Source organism: Mugil cephalus, chromosome 1 (assembly GCF_022458985.1).
Source record: "Mugil cephalus isolate CIBA_MC_2020 chromosome 1, CIBA_Mcephalus_1.1, whole genome shotgun sequence".
NCBI lineage: Eukaryota > Metazoa > Chordata > Actinopteri > Mugiliformes > Mugilidae > Mugil > Mugil cephalus.
In genome coordinates this window covers 31437122-31452328 of record NC_061770.1, presented here as the reverse complement: position 1 = coordinate 31452328, position 15207 = coordinate 31437122, and the positions used below count along the sequence as shown (strand labels likewise).

The following is a 15207-nucleotide window of genomic DNA, read 5'->3' as shown; positions in this document are numbered from 1 at the left end:
CCTTGTTCAACTTTCGTCCTTGATTATTTCACCACCACTGCTTTTCCATTACAGGTTGGACGGCGGTGACTGGATAAACAACCTCAAAAACGGCATCAGTAGTTGGCGAGCCATGACCCATGTGGACCTGAGGGTTCGCTCCGACACAGATGAACCCAACCGTTCGCCTCAGACCACCATCCTTCCAGCTCTGCGGTGAGCTGCTTTGTTGAGTTTAAATGTCTGCAAGCAAATCAGACTTTCTACCAGATTTCCCACCTCATGACTGTCAGACTGTGCCAGAGGTTTGATTAAACATTTATTTGGAAGGCGTTGTCATTTCTTGTGATGTCCCCGAGACAGAGTTCCCTTAAATTGTCCGAGAGTCTTCAGCCTGCTGGCCTTCGACGCTGACGGAGATGAGGTCAAATGCAGATTCGGCAGTACAGAAGCAGCAGAGTGTAATCCGTGTTCACCGCCCTCTGTTCTGACCATCTCACCAGTGAGTCTATAAAAAACAATATAGTGATAGCACAATGACTCAGTGATGACACCTAGTGAGAGAGGCGAGGGGGAGTACAAGTACAGGTTTGATGTAACCTCATGTTTTGTTTCAGGTAATGATTAGGATCAAATCATTTGGGCTGGGCTTTATGTGGTGACACTAGTGGCATGTCATGGAGTAGAATTTGTTAACAAAATGAAATGAAAACAGAGTCATAATCTGATAAGAATTATGAATTGCAAAGTTTGAAATACATTTATGCAAATAATGTTCTTCTGAGGTACTCAGAGTATAATTACCTGGGTATAATTGTTGAAAAGGTTAACGTCTACAGAGGATTTATTTCTATCAGTCAAGTATTAACCCAATATTTCAGGCTGCAGCTTCTAAAATGTGACAGATATGCTACTTAATTAGTTAAGTTTTGGTTTTATTTGGTGTCATGAATGTGTGACTTTGGCCTGTGGGTAGTTGGCAGTTTTTTATAAATGCACAAACCAAAAAAATATATAAACAAAACAAAAAACGTTATGGTGAAGTAGCATAAAGCTAAAAGTTGGACACAAAATGACTTTCATAGAAATGTACAAACTAGGGAATAAAAGGCACTGCACATAACGCAAGGTATCCAAAAAAAAGGTAAGGAAAAAAAATAAGACAATAACTCAGAACAGAAGCAAGTACGAGGTAATGACAGGTGGGACAACAAAAGGCAGGGCTATATATATATGGAGAGGGGTAGACAAGACACAAGTGAGACTAATGAGGGCAGAGAAACCAAACGAAGTGCGGAAAACAAGACAAGTAACACCAAGGAAGAGTTTGACAAAATAAAATCATGAAACACAAGGAAAACCGAACAGTGTCAACTACTCAAAATTCAAAACCATGTCAGTAAGTGTCAGACACCATACGACTGTAGTAAGTAGTTTTACTTGAATTATTTTAGTAAGAAGATGCTTGACCACATATTTAAATGTCATGCTAGTCAACATCGATCAACCGACAACTTCTGTCCGACAACTAGTTGCTACAAATACTAAAAGCACATTAACACCAAAAACTTTTAAAAGCCAAAGTCTGTTTTATTTAGTCATGTGAAACAGGAGGACATGGAGGACTGAAAATGTATTTCTCTAAGACCCACAGTGCAACAAGTTAAAAACTGAAAATATGAATATCTGAGAAAAAAAAAAGAAAAAAAATCAATAAATATAAAAACGAGGCACATTACAGTCATTGCACATTGTGGTCACATAAATGCTCATACATTCCTCATATTCTTTTTAGAAAAAGACAAAGCAACTGCTATGTAGATGAAGCGATTCAGTAGTTAACCTTCTAAAAAAGGAATCTAATGCAGCGTGTAATGTTTGTGTCTGTATCTGAAGACTTGCACGTTGACCTTTCAATCCACCGGCATCGGTAATCAAGGTCCATATGCAGTGCAGCTGGAGATGGAGGACTTCCCCACAGACACCATCTTACTCATTCAGAGTGATGGCCAGGAGACGACGAGGACTCCCAGCGACGCTCTCAGCAAAATACCTCTGAGGTTTGCTTTCATTGGTAGGTGGCTCTTTTTTTTCTATTCATCTGTATAAAGACAGCCGGAGGAAACATCATGTATTTGCATCGACTTCTTCCTCTTGAGCTTGTTGCCTGAGTGACAAACTTCATTCATTTCCATCCACTTATCATAGGTTAGGTGGGGCGACTCGGCTAAGCATGAACTCCAGAGGTCCCTCTGGTGACAATATGTATGGCTTAAAGCAAATATATATTGCAGACATTTGAAAATTTGCAGTAATTTGGGTGAGAACTGTTTGCCAGTTATTGTCAGTATTTCCTGATCCGACAGCTTTTACTACTGTCAGCTGGACAGACACTAAACCTTACCTCACTTTGAATGTCTTCTACAAACACAATGTCTGCAATCAGACTGAATTCATTCATACATCTATTTCCATTCACTTACCTAAGGTCAGGTTTATGTGGCACAAGACTTAGTGAAGAACTCTAGCATGCCTAGGGACTAATGCATGCTAGTCCCTCAGCTGAGAGCCCCCTCTAGCTAAAATACCCAGGGTATCCCTTTGCCCAAAACTGTATAAAACTATACCCCAATCCTACAGCTGCGCTCAACCAACCCATGGATTTCTTTCAATCACTGCCCAAAGTTTGCAACGATGGGTGAGAGTATTGATGTTCACCTAAGCCCCTTCTTCATCAGTATCTACTCCAGTATCCTTAAACCTCTTCACTTGGGACAGAAACTCATCCCTAACTCGGAGAGAAGTGGCCACAATTTTCTGGCAGAGCACCATGTCCTTGGACCTTGGAAACAGTCTCTGAGGTTCAGGGTCTGATGAGGCCGACAGAACCACATCATCTGCAAAAAGTAGAGATGCAACTCTGAGATGCCCATACCAGAGACTTTCAGCATCCATCCTGGTTGTCTACTCATGGGAGAGATCGTGGGCACAGCTCCCATGTAGAACAGTGACCAGTTGTTTGTTTCCATTAAAATCTAATTTGCAGATTTAAAGATTTAGATTAAAGCTCCTGTTTTCTTGTAGTGGACCCTGCAGTGCCATCCTGCACTGAAGGACACTACTTGCCCAGGTTTCTGCTTCCAACCCCAGTAAATGGAGCTCGGCTCTACGCCTATATTAACGAGACTCTGGAAATCAACATCTTGGCAGACACAGCCAACTCTGTGTGAGTTAAACCAACAAAAGCAACACATTTACCTGTCAAAATATCTGCTGACTTACCACGGTGTTTTCTCTGTTGCTGATGGTGATTTTGTCCTTTAGAATTACCAAGCTTTTGCTCAGTGGGCCGCATGGTGTTGTAAACCAACCCAGAGGATCAGGACAGTTTACTCTGAGTTGGACTCCGTCTGACTTGGAGGATGGAGAAGACCATCCCATCTGCTTCGTAGTGGAGGCAGAGAATAGGTCAGTGTAGTATTAATTCTTCTATATATAATATATAGATATCATGTAAAGCTTTGCATTCATCTTAACGTGTTTTATTTTCAGTCCAACCAAGTATCACTCTGATCTGCGATGTGTGACCGTGAGCGTTGGCCCCAGTGAGTCACCACTTTGATATTTGTTCATATATTTAATTATTTTCCTCCAACATTTCTCACTGTTCTGTTTGCCTTGTTTGTTGGCTCTGTTTTCAGGACCATCCACCACAACTCAACAACCAACAACTTCAACTGTACTGCCTACGACTGCCCTGGAAACTACAGCCGACACTACCCTCGGTATGTGAGCTGTAGATCATCTTCCTGTTAGCTTTAAATGCTAAACTGGATTACAATATTTTGTAATCCAGTTAGAACTCCTTTTTTAGACACTGTTTTCATTGTGTCCTTTTACATCTGCAGCAGACAGCTGTTGGAAAATGTGGATTTTTTTTCATAATACTCTGAGATAATTATGACAATGTTTAGTGGACAGATGAGACCAGAGTAGAATAGTTTGGTTTAAATGTTTGGGCATCTTCATGTTTGGAGATGAACCAACACTGCATTCCAGCATCAGAACCTCATCCCTCCATGAAACATGGGGGGCGCTAATGTCCTGGTTTGGGCCTGTTCTGCTGCATCTGCTCATCAACGACGTACCAATGAAATGTGAATTCTGAAAGAAAATGTCAGGACATGCGTCTATGAGATGAATGTTTAGGACCGTCCAAGTCAAAGTCCTGACCTCAAGAGGAATGTTGTGGAAGGACCTGAAGCACCAGTTCATGAGAGGAAATCACCAACATCTCACAACTGAAGCAACGGGATCAAATTCCTCCTCAAGCTGCTGTAGACACTGATCAGAATCTTTTGAGCTGCCCTACAGTAACTGTCACAAACATTAGTAGAAGATGATTTGCCTGCACCTACTGTGGTTCATCATACTGAGGGTTTCTTTGGTTTAAATGTCTGGTCATGCAGTAATATCAAAAAATCCTCTAATATCTGACTTTGTGATATTTGAACAGCTCCAACAAGTGAGGCAGAGGTTTGGACAAACACGGCCGTGGTGATCGATGTGCAAGGTAAACTCCATCTGATATCTTCACTTAAACAACAACAAACAACTATAAAACAACTCAAAGAACTCCTCCTGCTTCTTCCTTGCATATGTTCAGCTGTTGAAAGAAGTGGCGTCGGAAAAGTTACTGGTGTGGAGTTCAGTGTCGGATCTCTCGCCATGATGCTGGCGTTGCACTGTGGGCTTTGAAGGGATGTTGAGAAGACCTGAAAGTCACAAAGCTCTCCTGTGACCGGGAGAGTGATGATTTTATAAATTTCATACGCTGTTTTTTACTCATACTCACAGAGAACTAAAATACATGAATCTGCAATGACCACATCCAACTGTAACATATAAAAAGTTGTATTTTTTTTTTATTCAACCTGGACATAATAAAAATGAATAAAATGATTTGCTTGTGTTTTTCCACATTGTGCAGGAAATGGATTGCCACCTTAGCTCCATCTGGTGGATTAAGTTTGGGGAACAACAGTCTGCATAATGTGGAAAAGTGGATTATCTAATGTGAGCAAATATATCAAATATCAAGTAAGGGCTAGGGTTAGGGTTAGGTTTGATACATAACTTGATGATTTCCTGTTCATGCCATGCTAAACTAACTGCTGTTATGTGTAGCAGCAGGCTAAACCGATGGCCTCATTGCTCCCTGTAGTTGCTCATTGAACCTAGTCTTGGTTCACATTTCCTGGTATTCATTATTTTTTGGCATTTAACTGTTGTATATAATTATTTTGAGTTTATTTATTTGGGTAAATGTTCTTTTAGAACATTTAAAGATGAAAATGTGAAGAGTGATTTCAACACTAGATGGCGCCATTTGAAGACGTATAACACTGAATTTATGAATTGAACATCTTAACACGGTGAAATTGTTCTTGTTCTTCAAAGACATAATATGTCCTCATGAGAGAAATTAATATTTGTAAATGTAAAGCCCCCCATTACAGGGAGAGTTTGTCTTTTGAGTTCGCCTACGTAGAGAAAAGAAGAAGCTGGTGGTGGTGTGGGGACCTTAAACAGAACTGATAGTTTCATTGTCTGGTTATTCATAACGGAATGCTTCATTAGATTTCTTTTTTCCAGAGACGACTAGTTTCCTGTTAGAGAGCTTCTAACTTAGACTAAAAATTCCTAGAAAGGAGTGTTAGCTTAAGGGTGATACATAATATTCTTGGAGAACTCTAAGCGAGGAATAGGCAAAATTTCTGATCTTAGTGGTTGACCCTGTTGTTAGAGATGAGGCGTCATTTCAGAAGGTGTGATTGGTTGATCCCAAAAGCTGGATACAAATACACCTTTGGTGATAATGAACATGGAATGGAGCATCAAATCAATAGACTTATAGAGTGAGGTGGTTAGGTGAGGGAAACCCAGGGATTTTTTTTAATTTTTTTTTATGAAAATGAACAAAAAGTGCTGCAGGCTAGGCAGGAAAATACAAAACACAAAGAGAATCATGACATGGCATGGAGAAAAGGAATGTGACGATAAGGAATGTGACATGGAGAAAATAACATTAGTAAGTAGCATTAACGACGAGGCAAGGAAGAAAGGGATATCAGGGCTTTGAATACACAAGAGGGCTCAGGGATGACAACACACAGGTGAAACAGGTCAGGGCAATCAAACCAGGAGAAACCAAGTAATAATCAAGAGACAGGGAGGCACAAGACAGGAAATCCTGAAACTTAAACAAAATAAAACAGGAAACACAACACATGACCTGGACAGACATCTCAACTCGACTCATCTTTATTTATATCGTACTTGAAGCTACAGCCGAGACAAAGTGCATACATAACACAACATAACACAATTAAAAGCAATAAAACAAAGAATAAAAACAGTAAAATGATAATAATACTATAAAGCAATAAAAGCACCAATCGAGGGCAGACTTCCATGCCATGGAATAAAAATTGGTTTAAAAGGGGTTTTAAAAATGGGCAGCGAGGCGGCTTGTCTGATGTGCAGTGGTAGATTATTTCACAATTTAGGAGCAGCAACAGAAAAAGCTCTGTTCCCTCTGAGCTTCTGCTTGGACCTCGGTACCTTCAGGAACAAAGGATCAGTAGGTGCCGAGCAGAAGTGCAGAGATGAAGAAGCTCAGAGAGGTAAGGCAGAGCATTTTAAAAGAATCTTAAAATGGACCCTAAAGTGCACGGGCGGCCAGTGAACCGAGGCCAGAACGGGGTTTACATGCTCTGTTTTCCGTGTTCCAGTGAAGAGACACACATTCTGGACCAACTGGAGGCGTTCAAGGGAGGAGTGGCTGACCCCCAAACACAGTGTGTTACATTAATCCAGCTGAGATGTAATGAAGGCTTCACCTTTGCCAGCCACTTTAGGTGAAAAAAACTTAACTACAGTACAGTATCAATTTGACGATCCAGTTTAAAATCACTGTCCATGACAAAAACACAAGGAAGCACAATAGACATGAAAACTAAGAAACTTGACAAAAGAAAACAGAGAACTCTAAAACATGATCACAAAATAAAAGGCATACACAGAACCTTGACATCCTCAAGAACTGGAAATCAAACAATAACTTATATATATTTGGCTCATTGGAAGAACCTTGTTTCAGATCACATCTGTCTGGACAACTCATCTCAATCAACAGCTTTATCCTTAGGTACAATAATTAGTACTTGCCATTGTTACAGGCAAACATGGGCAGGTGCACACAAGGACTAGTAGTAATACCAATCAAGAGGAGTCACAGTGAGAGGTTTAAATGATTCATGAGTGTAAATCTAAAACATCTTTCTCTGCTTCTCTTTCTCTGAGGGTCTCCCCTCCAAACTGTGGCTCAGTGTAAACTTTAAAATGCAGCAGCAACAACCAGTTTATTTTAACATTCATTCTAAAGTGTTCCTCACCATCTTTCCCTGGTCCTAGCTTGGGGATGACACTGATGTTAGTGGTGATGGCTGAAACATCCTATAAAGTCCTATCCATCCTATTCTATCCCATTTATTACTACTACTAAAAAAAAAAAGTACAAGAAATAAAAAGGCCAAACATTTGGAAGCAACTTCAAGTTTTTGTTCACACTGCTGGATTAAAAACCAGCATGACTTCTATGGGACACATTTACTGCACAATCAGACCTTTCAGTGATATGCCCCATTTTCCTCAATTTACCTTTAGGTAGACATCGGTGTTACCAGACCATCGCTGAGTAAATGTCAACAAAAGAAAAGAAGGGCTTAATTTAAGGGTGTTTCGAGCCTTCAAGAGTCATAACTTCAGTGCAAAGGTACAAAAAGACAAATCACAGTTTGCATTATTCACTTTGATCAATTTGATGTTGCTTCCAAACTTTTGGCATGTAGTGTCCACATGTATACACACATACACATACATACATTAAAACAATTAAGAGGACTTCCAGTGTACATCTCTAAAGCATTCAGTGATTTGTAAACCAGTAGCAAAATCTATCCTGTAGCTCCCAATGTAAAGACTTGAGAACTGGGGTGATATTTCCCCTGCATTTGGAGTCCTCTGTAATATTACAGTCACAAGGATATCCAGTTCTTGATTTGACATAACTGCATATCGTAATGGTTCAATTCCCAATAGTTGTCTGTGTCTGTACAGAGTTCTTCTGCTTATCCCAAAGCAGGATGCAATTCTCTGCCATGTCATGCCAATGGACACAAGGTGAGAAATCTGTTCAGTGGTTATGGTGTATCTGGGATGGCCAGTGAGACCAGTGAAGGTTGTTGGGGGTAACAAATCTGCATCAGCAGACCTCTGTCTGGCCTCGTGTGCATGAAGCAAATTGCGAAAACACCTGTGCAGTGATCCCAGTAGGTGACTCACATCCCTATTCAAAGGATCATATCTGGACACCACCGCATGAAGAGCAGATATAGTTCTTGTATAGTCATCAAGCACTCTATAAAGCCTTTCCTGGTCAAATTATTGAAGCAATTCAATACACTGCAAAGCGCTTGTAAAAAAAAAAAAACTTATTACATCCTCTTCATTCCCTTTCACGTCATAAAATAAAGTTTGCACTAATAAACAAAAAACAATGAGGAACGGATGAAGATTCATTTTAAGCACTGTCCCTTCCCTCCAGCGATCATCCACCATGTAAACAGCACGTGTGTCCTCAGAATGCTCCGTAGAAGAAAATAGTCTACACTTCCTCTTTTGAGCCGCCTTCCTGTTACACTGAAATTTCAGTAGTGTGTATGAGAGCATTTCGGTAGTGTAAGTGAATGATAATTCTGAATAATGTCCCTGACGGCCCCTCATACATAAGTGCGCCCTCCTCACACACACACAAAACACATAACTATGTTATTACAGTTGCAGATACACACACATGGAGAGTTGTAGGATGCACACACAAACACACACGGGCATAAGCACGAATTACTTTCTCACACACAGGCTAACTGTGCTAACCGTAAGCTAACTCTGCTAACCGTATGCTAACTCTGCTACATGTTGGTTAAGTGTGCTAAATGTGGGTTAACTCTACCAAACTATGCTAAATGTAGGTTAACAGTGCTTAATGTGGGTTAAGTATGCTAACCGAGCTACATGTGGGTTAACTGTGCTCAGTGTGGGTTAAGTATGCTAACTGTGCTAAATGTGGGTTAAGTGTGCTAACTGTGCTACATGTTGGTTAAGTGTGCTAAATGTAGGCTTACTCTGGGTTAACTGTGCTAAATGTAGGCTGACTGTGCTAACCATAAGCTTACTGTGCTAAATGTAGGCCAAGTGTGCTAATTCCCATGTTAACAGATATTATACCCCCAGCCCCCCATGTTTGTTTCATGTGGAACTGATGAAAGTTTACTTTCCACTTCTTGAGTCATACATGCATAGAAAGGAGATGAGAAGGTCAATAGGAAGTGAAGTCAAACGAGACAAATAAAGGTCTGCACATCTACACATAGAAAATGTAACAAAGTGCAGCATCTTGGTGGTTTACACCTGTGGCTATCACCAAAGGGATATATTGTTTGAGGTGTTAAGTTTTTTATATATGAGCAGTGGTTTGTAATTTCCTGTCTTTCAGACCAGGATGTGATAGACTACATGTTGAAGGTACAACACATTGGTGCACGATGGCGATTGCATCGTTCTGCTTGATGATCTGTAAGTAACTAACGTTTTCTTTTTCCTGGCGGTGTTGTTCTATCCTTGATTCTAGCATTGGAAATTAAAGTTTTTCTGATTGGTGCTTTTTTTCTCATGAACCAGCCTAGAATAAATTAAACTTGACTTAAACTCGTGAAAGTTTCTCCTGGAAAGTAATGTCATAAACGATGTTTTTGTTTTTGATAATTTTATCATGAGCTCATGGTAGCAATTTTAAAAAAGCAACTTGACCACGAAACTTTCCACTTAAAAGGTGGTGAAGGCAACAAGAAAGGGCTGTGCATGAACTCTTCCTTTGAAGGTGGTAAATATGACCCTCTTGAAGGCAGCCAGTGTCTAACCGCTTTTTAAGAAAAGGGTCCCCAGTCACATACAAAGCGGGGAACATAGGAACCAGGGAACATAGGAATGATCCCGTGAGGATTAAGTGCTATGGAAGATGAGATGTGATGATAGTGGGCTTCCACACCATTCCGTGTACACTCTCTCAGTTGTTACCCTTCTTTGGTATCTTTATGATGATTCCTTCCGACCAGTCATCAAGTATTTCCTTTTTCTCGCAAATAGGTAAAGGGACTTGATAGCTAAGACAATTCCTTTCTTAGTTGGTGGTTCAGTGGTAATTTCCAGGTCCATTCTCTGCATGCTGGACATCTGGTTCTATTCTGGGTGGTGGTTTGTGGTGCAACTTCCAGAAAGTGCTCTGCCCATAGAGCCTCTTGTTATGACTCAGTTGGCAGGAACTGACACTTTTTGTCTATTATTGGTGCCTCAGTTGTTCATCTGTGTTTGCCACTCAAAATTTCGTTGACCTTGTAGACTTCCTCTTGCTCTCCTTCTAGATATTTGTCTGCTCTGACTTTCCTTTACACTGATTTGTTTGTTTCTTGGTACTATTTCCTATATTTTTCCTTTAGTCCCTCAGACTTTGTCTCATTAACTAGCTTCTTTAAGGCTCTGTAACTCTGCTCTGTAAAATAAGGCCCCATCTAGACCATCCCAGGCGATCCAATCACAAGGGTCCATCTCTAAGTTCCTGTGTCGACACTTAGTGTTAATTAACGTGTCTCTACATGCTGATATCAGTTTGTGTGTGTGTGTAACTAAGTAGCAGCGTCACCATGTGCTCAGTAGTGCCATCTCTCATTTTTCGTTTAATATTTAATGAGGCCCGCGCAGTAACGTAAAATAGCGAGACAGCCTGACCACTTCTGAACAGTGGTAGTTCTTTTTCACAGCATGAGAGTTAAATGTACAACCACACTATCTTTATTTAAATCACACTCATCATCTCACTCTTTATTTATGCACAGTCAGGAGGAAACATATAAATAAAAATAAAAAAAGGACATAACGTCCTTCTTGCTTTTCATGTTGATAGCCTACTAAGAAGAAAATGGAGAGGATTGTAGCATCTTCTCTCAGAAGGCCGTTCAAGTTTTTCATTAAACAAGTAGCTACATGCTGTTGGTTATTTTACCCATTTCCCAAGCATGACCTCATGTTTACTGACTTCAGTAGCTTTGCTATTCATAAATAAAACAAGACCAAGACCATGATTAAGCGCAATAAAAATAGAGGGTAACACTGTGTGTGTAGCACTTCAAGTAGTTAGTTAGTTCCGATCTTCGAGCCGCCGTAAGAAATTAATAAATCTATTATCTGTTCAGCACAGGGGCCACAACAGGGGCCAGGAGCAATTTTACAGGGGCACTATTGGCCCCTGTTGGCCCTTGTGTAAAACTGCCAATGCTTCTGAACCATAGACTGCTGCCATTTCCACAACAGGGATTTATGGCAGAAATTAATTTTATGTAACTGAACATTAAAAAATCCTGGCTTTGTGCATCATTGTATTTTATTCCATTTTGTTGGAGTTTTATTTTGATTAAAGGAATACTTCAACATTCCGGGAATCCATGAGGCAAACAGCGGAGACTCCAGAAAGTCACTATCTGATGAGTTTTCGTCAAATTCCGTTGAAACTTAAGGCTTTCCTTTAAACAAGATTTATTTCCAAGTCTAATTCCTGAAACGAGATGATTTATCTTTTGCAAACAACACAACAGCTTAGAAGCCTCTTCAAATGTCAAAAAAGCTTGTTTCATATGACATATGACTCAAAACAAGATGTTTTCAAGACACTTAAGATATTCAAGTGGTATTGTCTTAAAACATGTCCCTATATCTTGCTGAAATGGTACTTGTTAGGCAGTTGTGTCTATAGTAAGTGTAATGAAATATTTTGACTAGAAATGAGACAAATATACTTTATAAGAATTTGATTTTTTCCCCACTGTAGAATACTGTATCAGTTGCTGTTTCAAATGAATCTCTAACTGCCACTGGATCAGAACCAGGAACAGATGTTTTTTGACATTGGGACATGATCCAGATTTAGGAACAAGATGGGAAGTCTCCTTTATTCGAGAGACAAAGCTCAGATTAGAACTGAACCCTGGAAGCTAATGAGTTGATTCTCATTTAGGTTTGTTTCTTCTTCAGTTAGTTACCAGCTCCAAGGTCAGAGTCTTGTGAAGGCTCTCACTGTTTATTTAGACAATCATTTCCTGGTTGAATGAATGAGTTCAACTCCTCTTACATGTGTCCCAGACCACATCTACATGTGGACTGACACCAGATCAGTGTTCACACCTGGACTTTAGGATGGACACTAGTGATCAGACTGAACAGAGCCAAAGAAAGTGTTTCAGGGTGTATCATGTGAACTGCTGATGACTATTTGCATTTAATATGTAGGATAAAATAAATAAAATTCAACACCTGGACTGGTTGGGTACATCCACAAGTCCTGTGACCCTGGTTCCAGCTTTAAATAGATAGATACAGAAGCTTCACATTCATAAGTTCTTTCTGTTTGACTCTATCTTAGCAGCGACACTGAGCATCACTCCCCACAGATCTCAGTTCTTCTCGTATGAAACCATTTCTCTGAAGTGTGAGGCAAACTCCACTGGCTGGACAGTGAGCAGAAGAACTACGACACCTACTCCTCAGAAGTGTGGTCGAGGCTGGGCACTCCCTGTGGAGTCCTCCTGCCTCATTGAGGACTCGTACAGATCGGACACTGGAGCGTACTGGTGTCAATCCACCACGGGGGCATGCAGCAACACCATCAACATCACAGTGACCGGTAACACCATGATATGTGCACAGAGCTTGTTGTTGTTTATTGGACATTGGATGATGACCATTCAATTATCTCTTTGTCCCTCCACATGTCAGATGGTGTTGTGATCCTGGAGAGCCCTGCGTATCCTGTGATGGAAGGAGACAACGTGACACTTGGTTGCTCCTACAGGAAAGATGAGCAATCACCAATAAAGTCAGACTTCCTTGCTGCCTTCTACAAAGATGGTGCTTTCATTGGGAAGGAGAGTTCAGGGAAGCTGACCATCGAACGCGTGTCCAAGAAGGACGAAGGTTTCTATAAGTGTCAACACCCCTCAGAAGGAGCGTCACCTCAGAGCCTGCTGACAGTGAGTGGTGAGTTATTCTGCTTTGTGATTCTGCTTCAGTTTGACCCCAGAAATGTAACTAGCATAGAATGTATATAGATATGTACAACACGTCTCCACTTCCTCTCATTGACCAAACTGATGCAATTTTCACCAGGATATAGAAGGAGCCATGTTGTGACTTTTTGATCAGTATGGTCTGAGGGCGGAGCCACAACATTGATGCCCCGCCCACACTTCCTCCAGACTCACTGGTGTTTTCATTTAATTAATACAATGCTCTGGTCTACCTCCACCAGTTACAAGGAAATGTTGGATTATACACCTATTGTTTTTCACTTATTTTAATTATTACAGAGCACAAGAGCTGTGTTTGTTCCTCCTTGTAGTAGTGTTTCCTCTTTAGTATTTCCAGCTGCTTCTCTATCGCCACGATTTTCAAATTGATTGTTTTGGATCAATAAAGAATTGGTAAGGTTGTCTGAGGAGGTTTGGAAATGCAGACATATGTATGATTCATGCCTTCAAAACGTTTATCCCAACATTAGATTTAAATTTGACCCCTTTTCAGGATTTGGTATTGATTATTATTGATAGTGTGGATGAGGTTTTTCCAGCTGCATTCAGATCCTAAAGACACTGTTGTGGTATTAACAGATTTCTTAAACTCTTTCTCTTTTTCACAGTTAGACATAAGAATCCAACTGCTTCGACCACTCCTCCTCCTGCTCCTCCTCCTCCTCCTCCCATAACTTTGACCAGGCTGATCGGTTTCATCCTGTTGTTTGTCATCTACACAGTCATCCTCATACTGGCTGTGTACTTGTACCGAAGGTGTGCTCGAGGTAAGAAAACAACTACAATGGAAAGATAAATGTAGATATTGAACAAAATATGACTTGAAAGCATTTTCCCTTAGAAAAAATAGATTTTAGATCTACCAGTGTGGGCCAAATAAAGGAAATTTGCTGTTTTGTAAAATCTTGAAACACTGACAGTGTACATGTTATGTTTGTGTGCATGTTAATGCAAAAGAGTTGACAAAGTCCAAGCGAAACTCACCGCTGTCATGAGAACTCTGTTCTGAAAACACTTGCCCAGGTTCCCACAAACACGGACACCTGCTGGTTTTTGAAGGGGCAGGTGAATCCCAAAATATTGAAATACCAACAAACAACATGGGAGTGATCATATATGGGAACAGAAGAGAACAGAAGTCATCCAGAGGTCAGACAGTGCCTTCACACAGACACAAGATCTGCACCTGCACTTCCCTACCCAAACAAATTAGAATCTGTTTGGGTTGGGATGTGCATGTGGTGGGGGTCATAAGATTATAAAGGTAGGTATGGGCTGTCATTTCAATGACTGAATGTCCAACAGGCCCTGGATCTACTCTTCCAAGATGAGTCTGATACTGATTTAGAGCAGGAAGACAACGTGGAAGAAAACTCCTCATCTGATGAAGATGACTCTGATGAAAAGGTGCAGACAGCAGGGCAGACATTTATTTCTGTGCTGGTCCAAACCTAAACTGTCATTTAGAACTGAAGACTTGGAGGAAATGTCTTCCAGAAACATCTCAGAACTAATACGGTTCTGTTCTGAGGAATGGGATCAATTTCCTCCAAGCTGCTGTAGACACTGATCAGCTGTTACCACAAAACATCCAGCTACACAAATCCGAAATTTGTTGCTCTGCAGATCATGTTTTTTTCCCATGCTGTTTGATCAGGTTAATATAATCTTATCACAGAATGTGTGCTGGTTGAATCTAAACTAAAGAGCTGAATCTATGCTTAATTATTGTTGGCTGATCATGTGAGGGGAGGAAATCGCTCTGTGTGCTTTCCATCATGGTCCTGGTGTTGTTTTGTACCACGTTGTTCTCATGTTATGAATTTATAAGCTCAGCAGTTCATCATTCAGTGAGTTTCTGTTTTCCAATTTTTTTTTCTCTTTCACTGACATTCTGCTTATTAAATCTACTTCTGTTCTTACAGTTGAAAACTTTCTTCTGTGAAATTTTACTTATAGTTTACCTCTG

The 15207-nt window shown here is 40.4% G+C and overlaps 1 protein-coding gene across 1 annotated transcript; it reads left to right on the top strand.

Moving 5' to 3' along the window:
• The first annotated feature begins 526 nt into the window (after positions 1-526).
• Positions 527-14544, top strand: LOC125005375. The gene is made up of 9 exons (XM_047580735.1): positions 527-574; positions 1876-2053; positions 3064-3205; positions 3304-3447; positions 3681-3764; positions 6610-6665; positions 12575-12835; positions 12928-13188; positions 13847-14544. The coding sequence occupies exons 1-9, from the start codon at positions 527-529 to the stop codon at positions 14032-14034; spliced, it is 1362 nt and encodes a 453-aa protein (XP_047436691.1). The 3' UTR covers positions 14035-14544.
• The last annotated feature ends 663 nt before the right edge of the window (positions 14545-15207 follow it).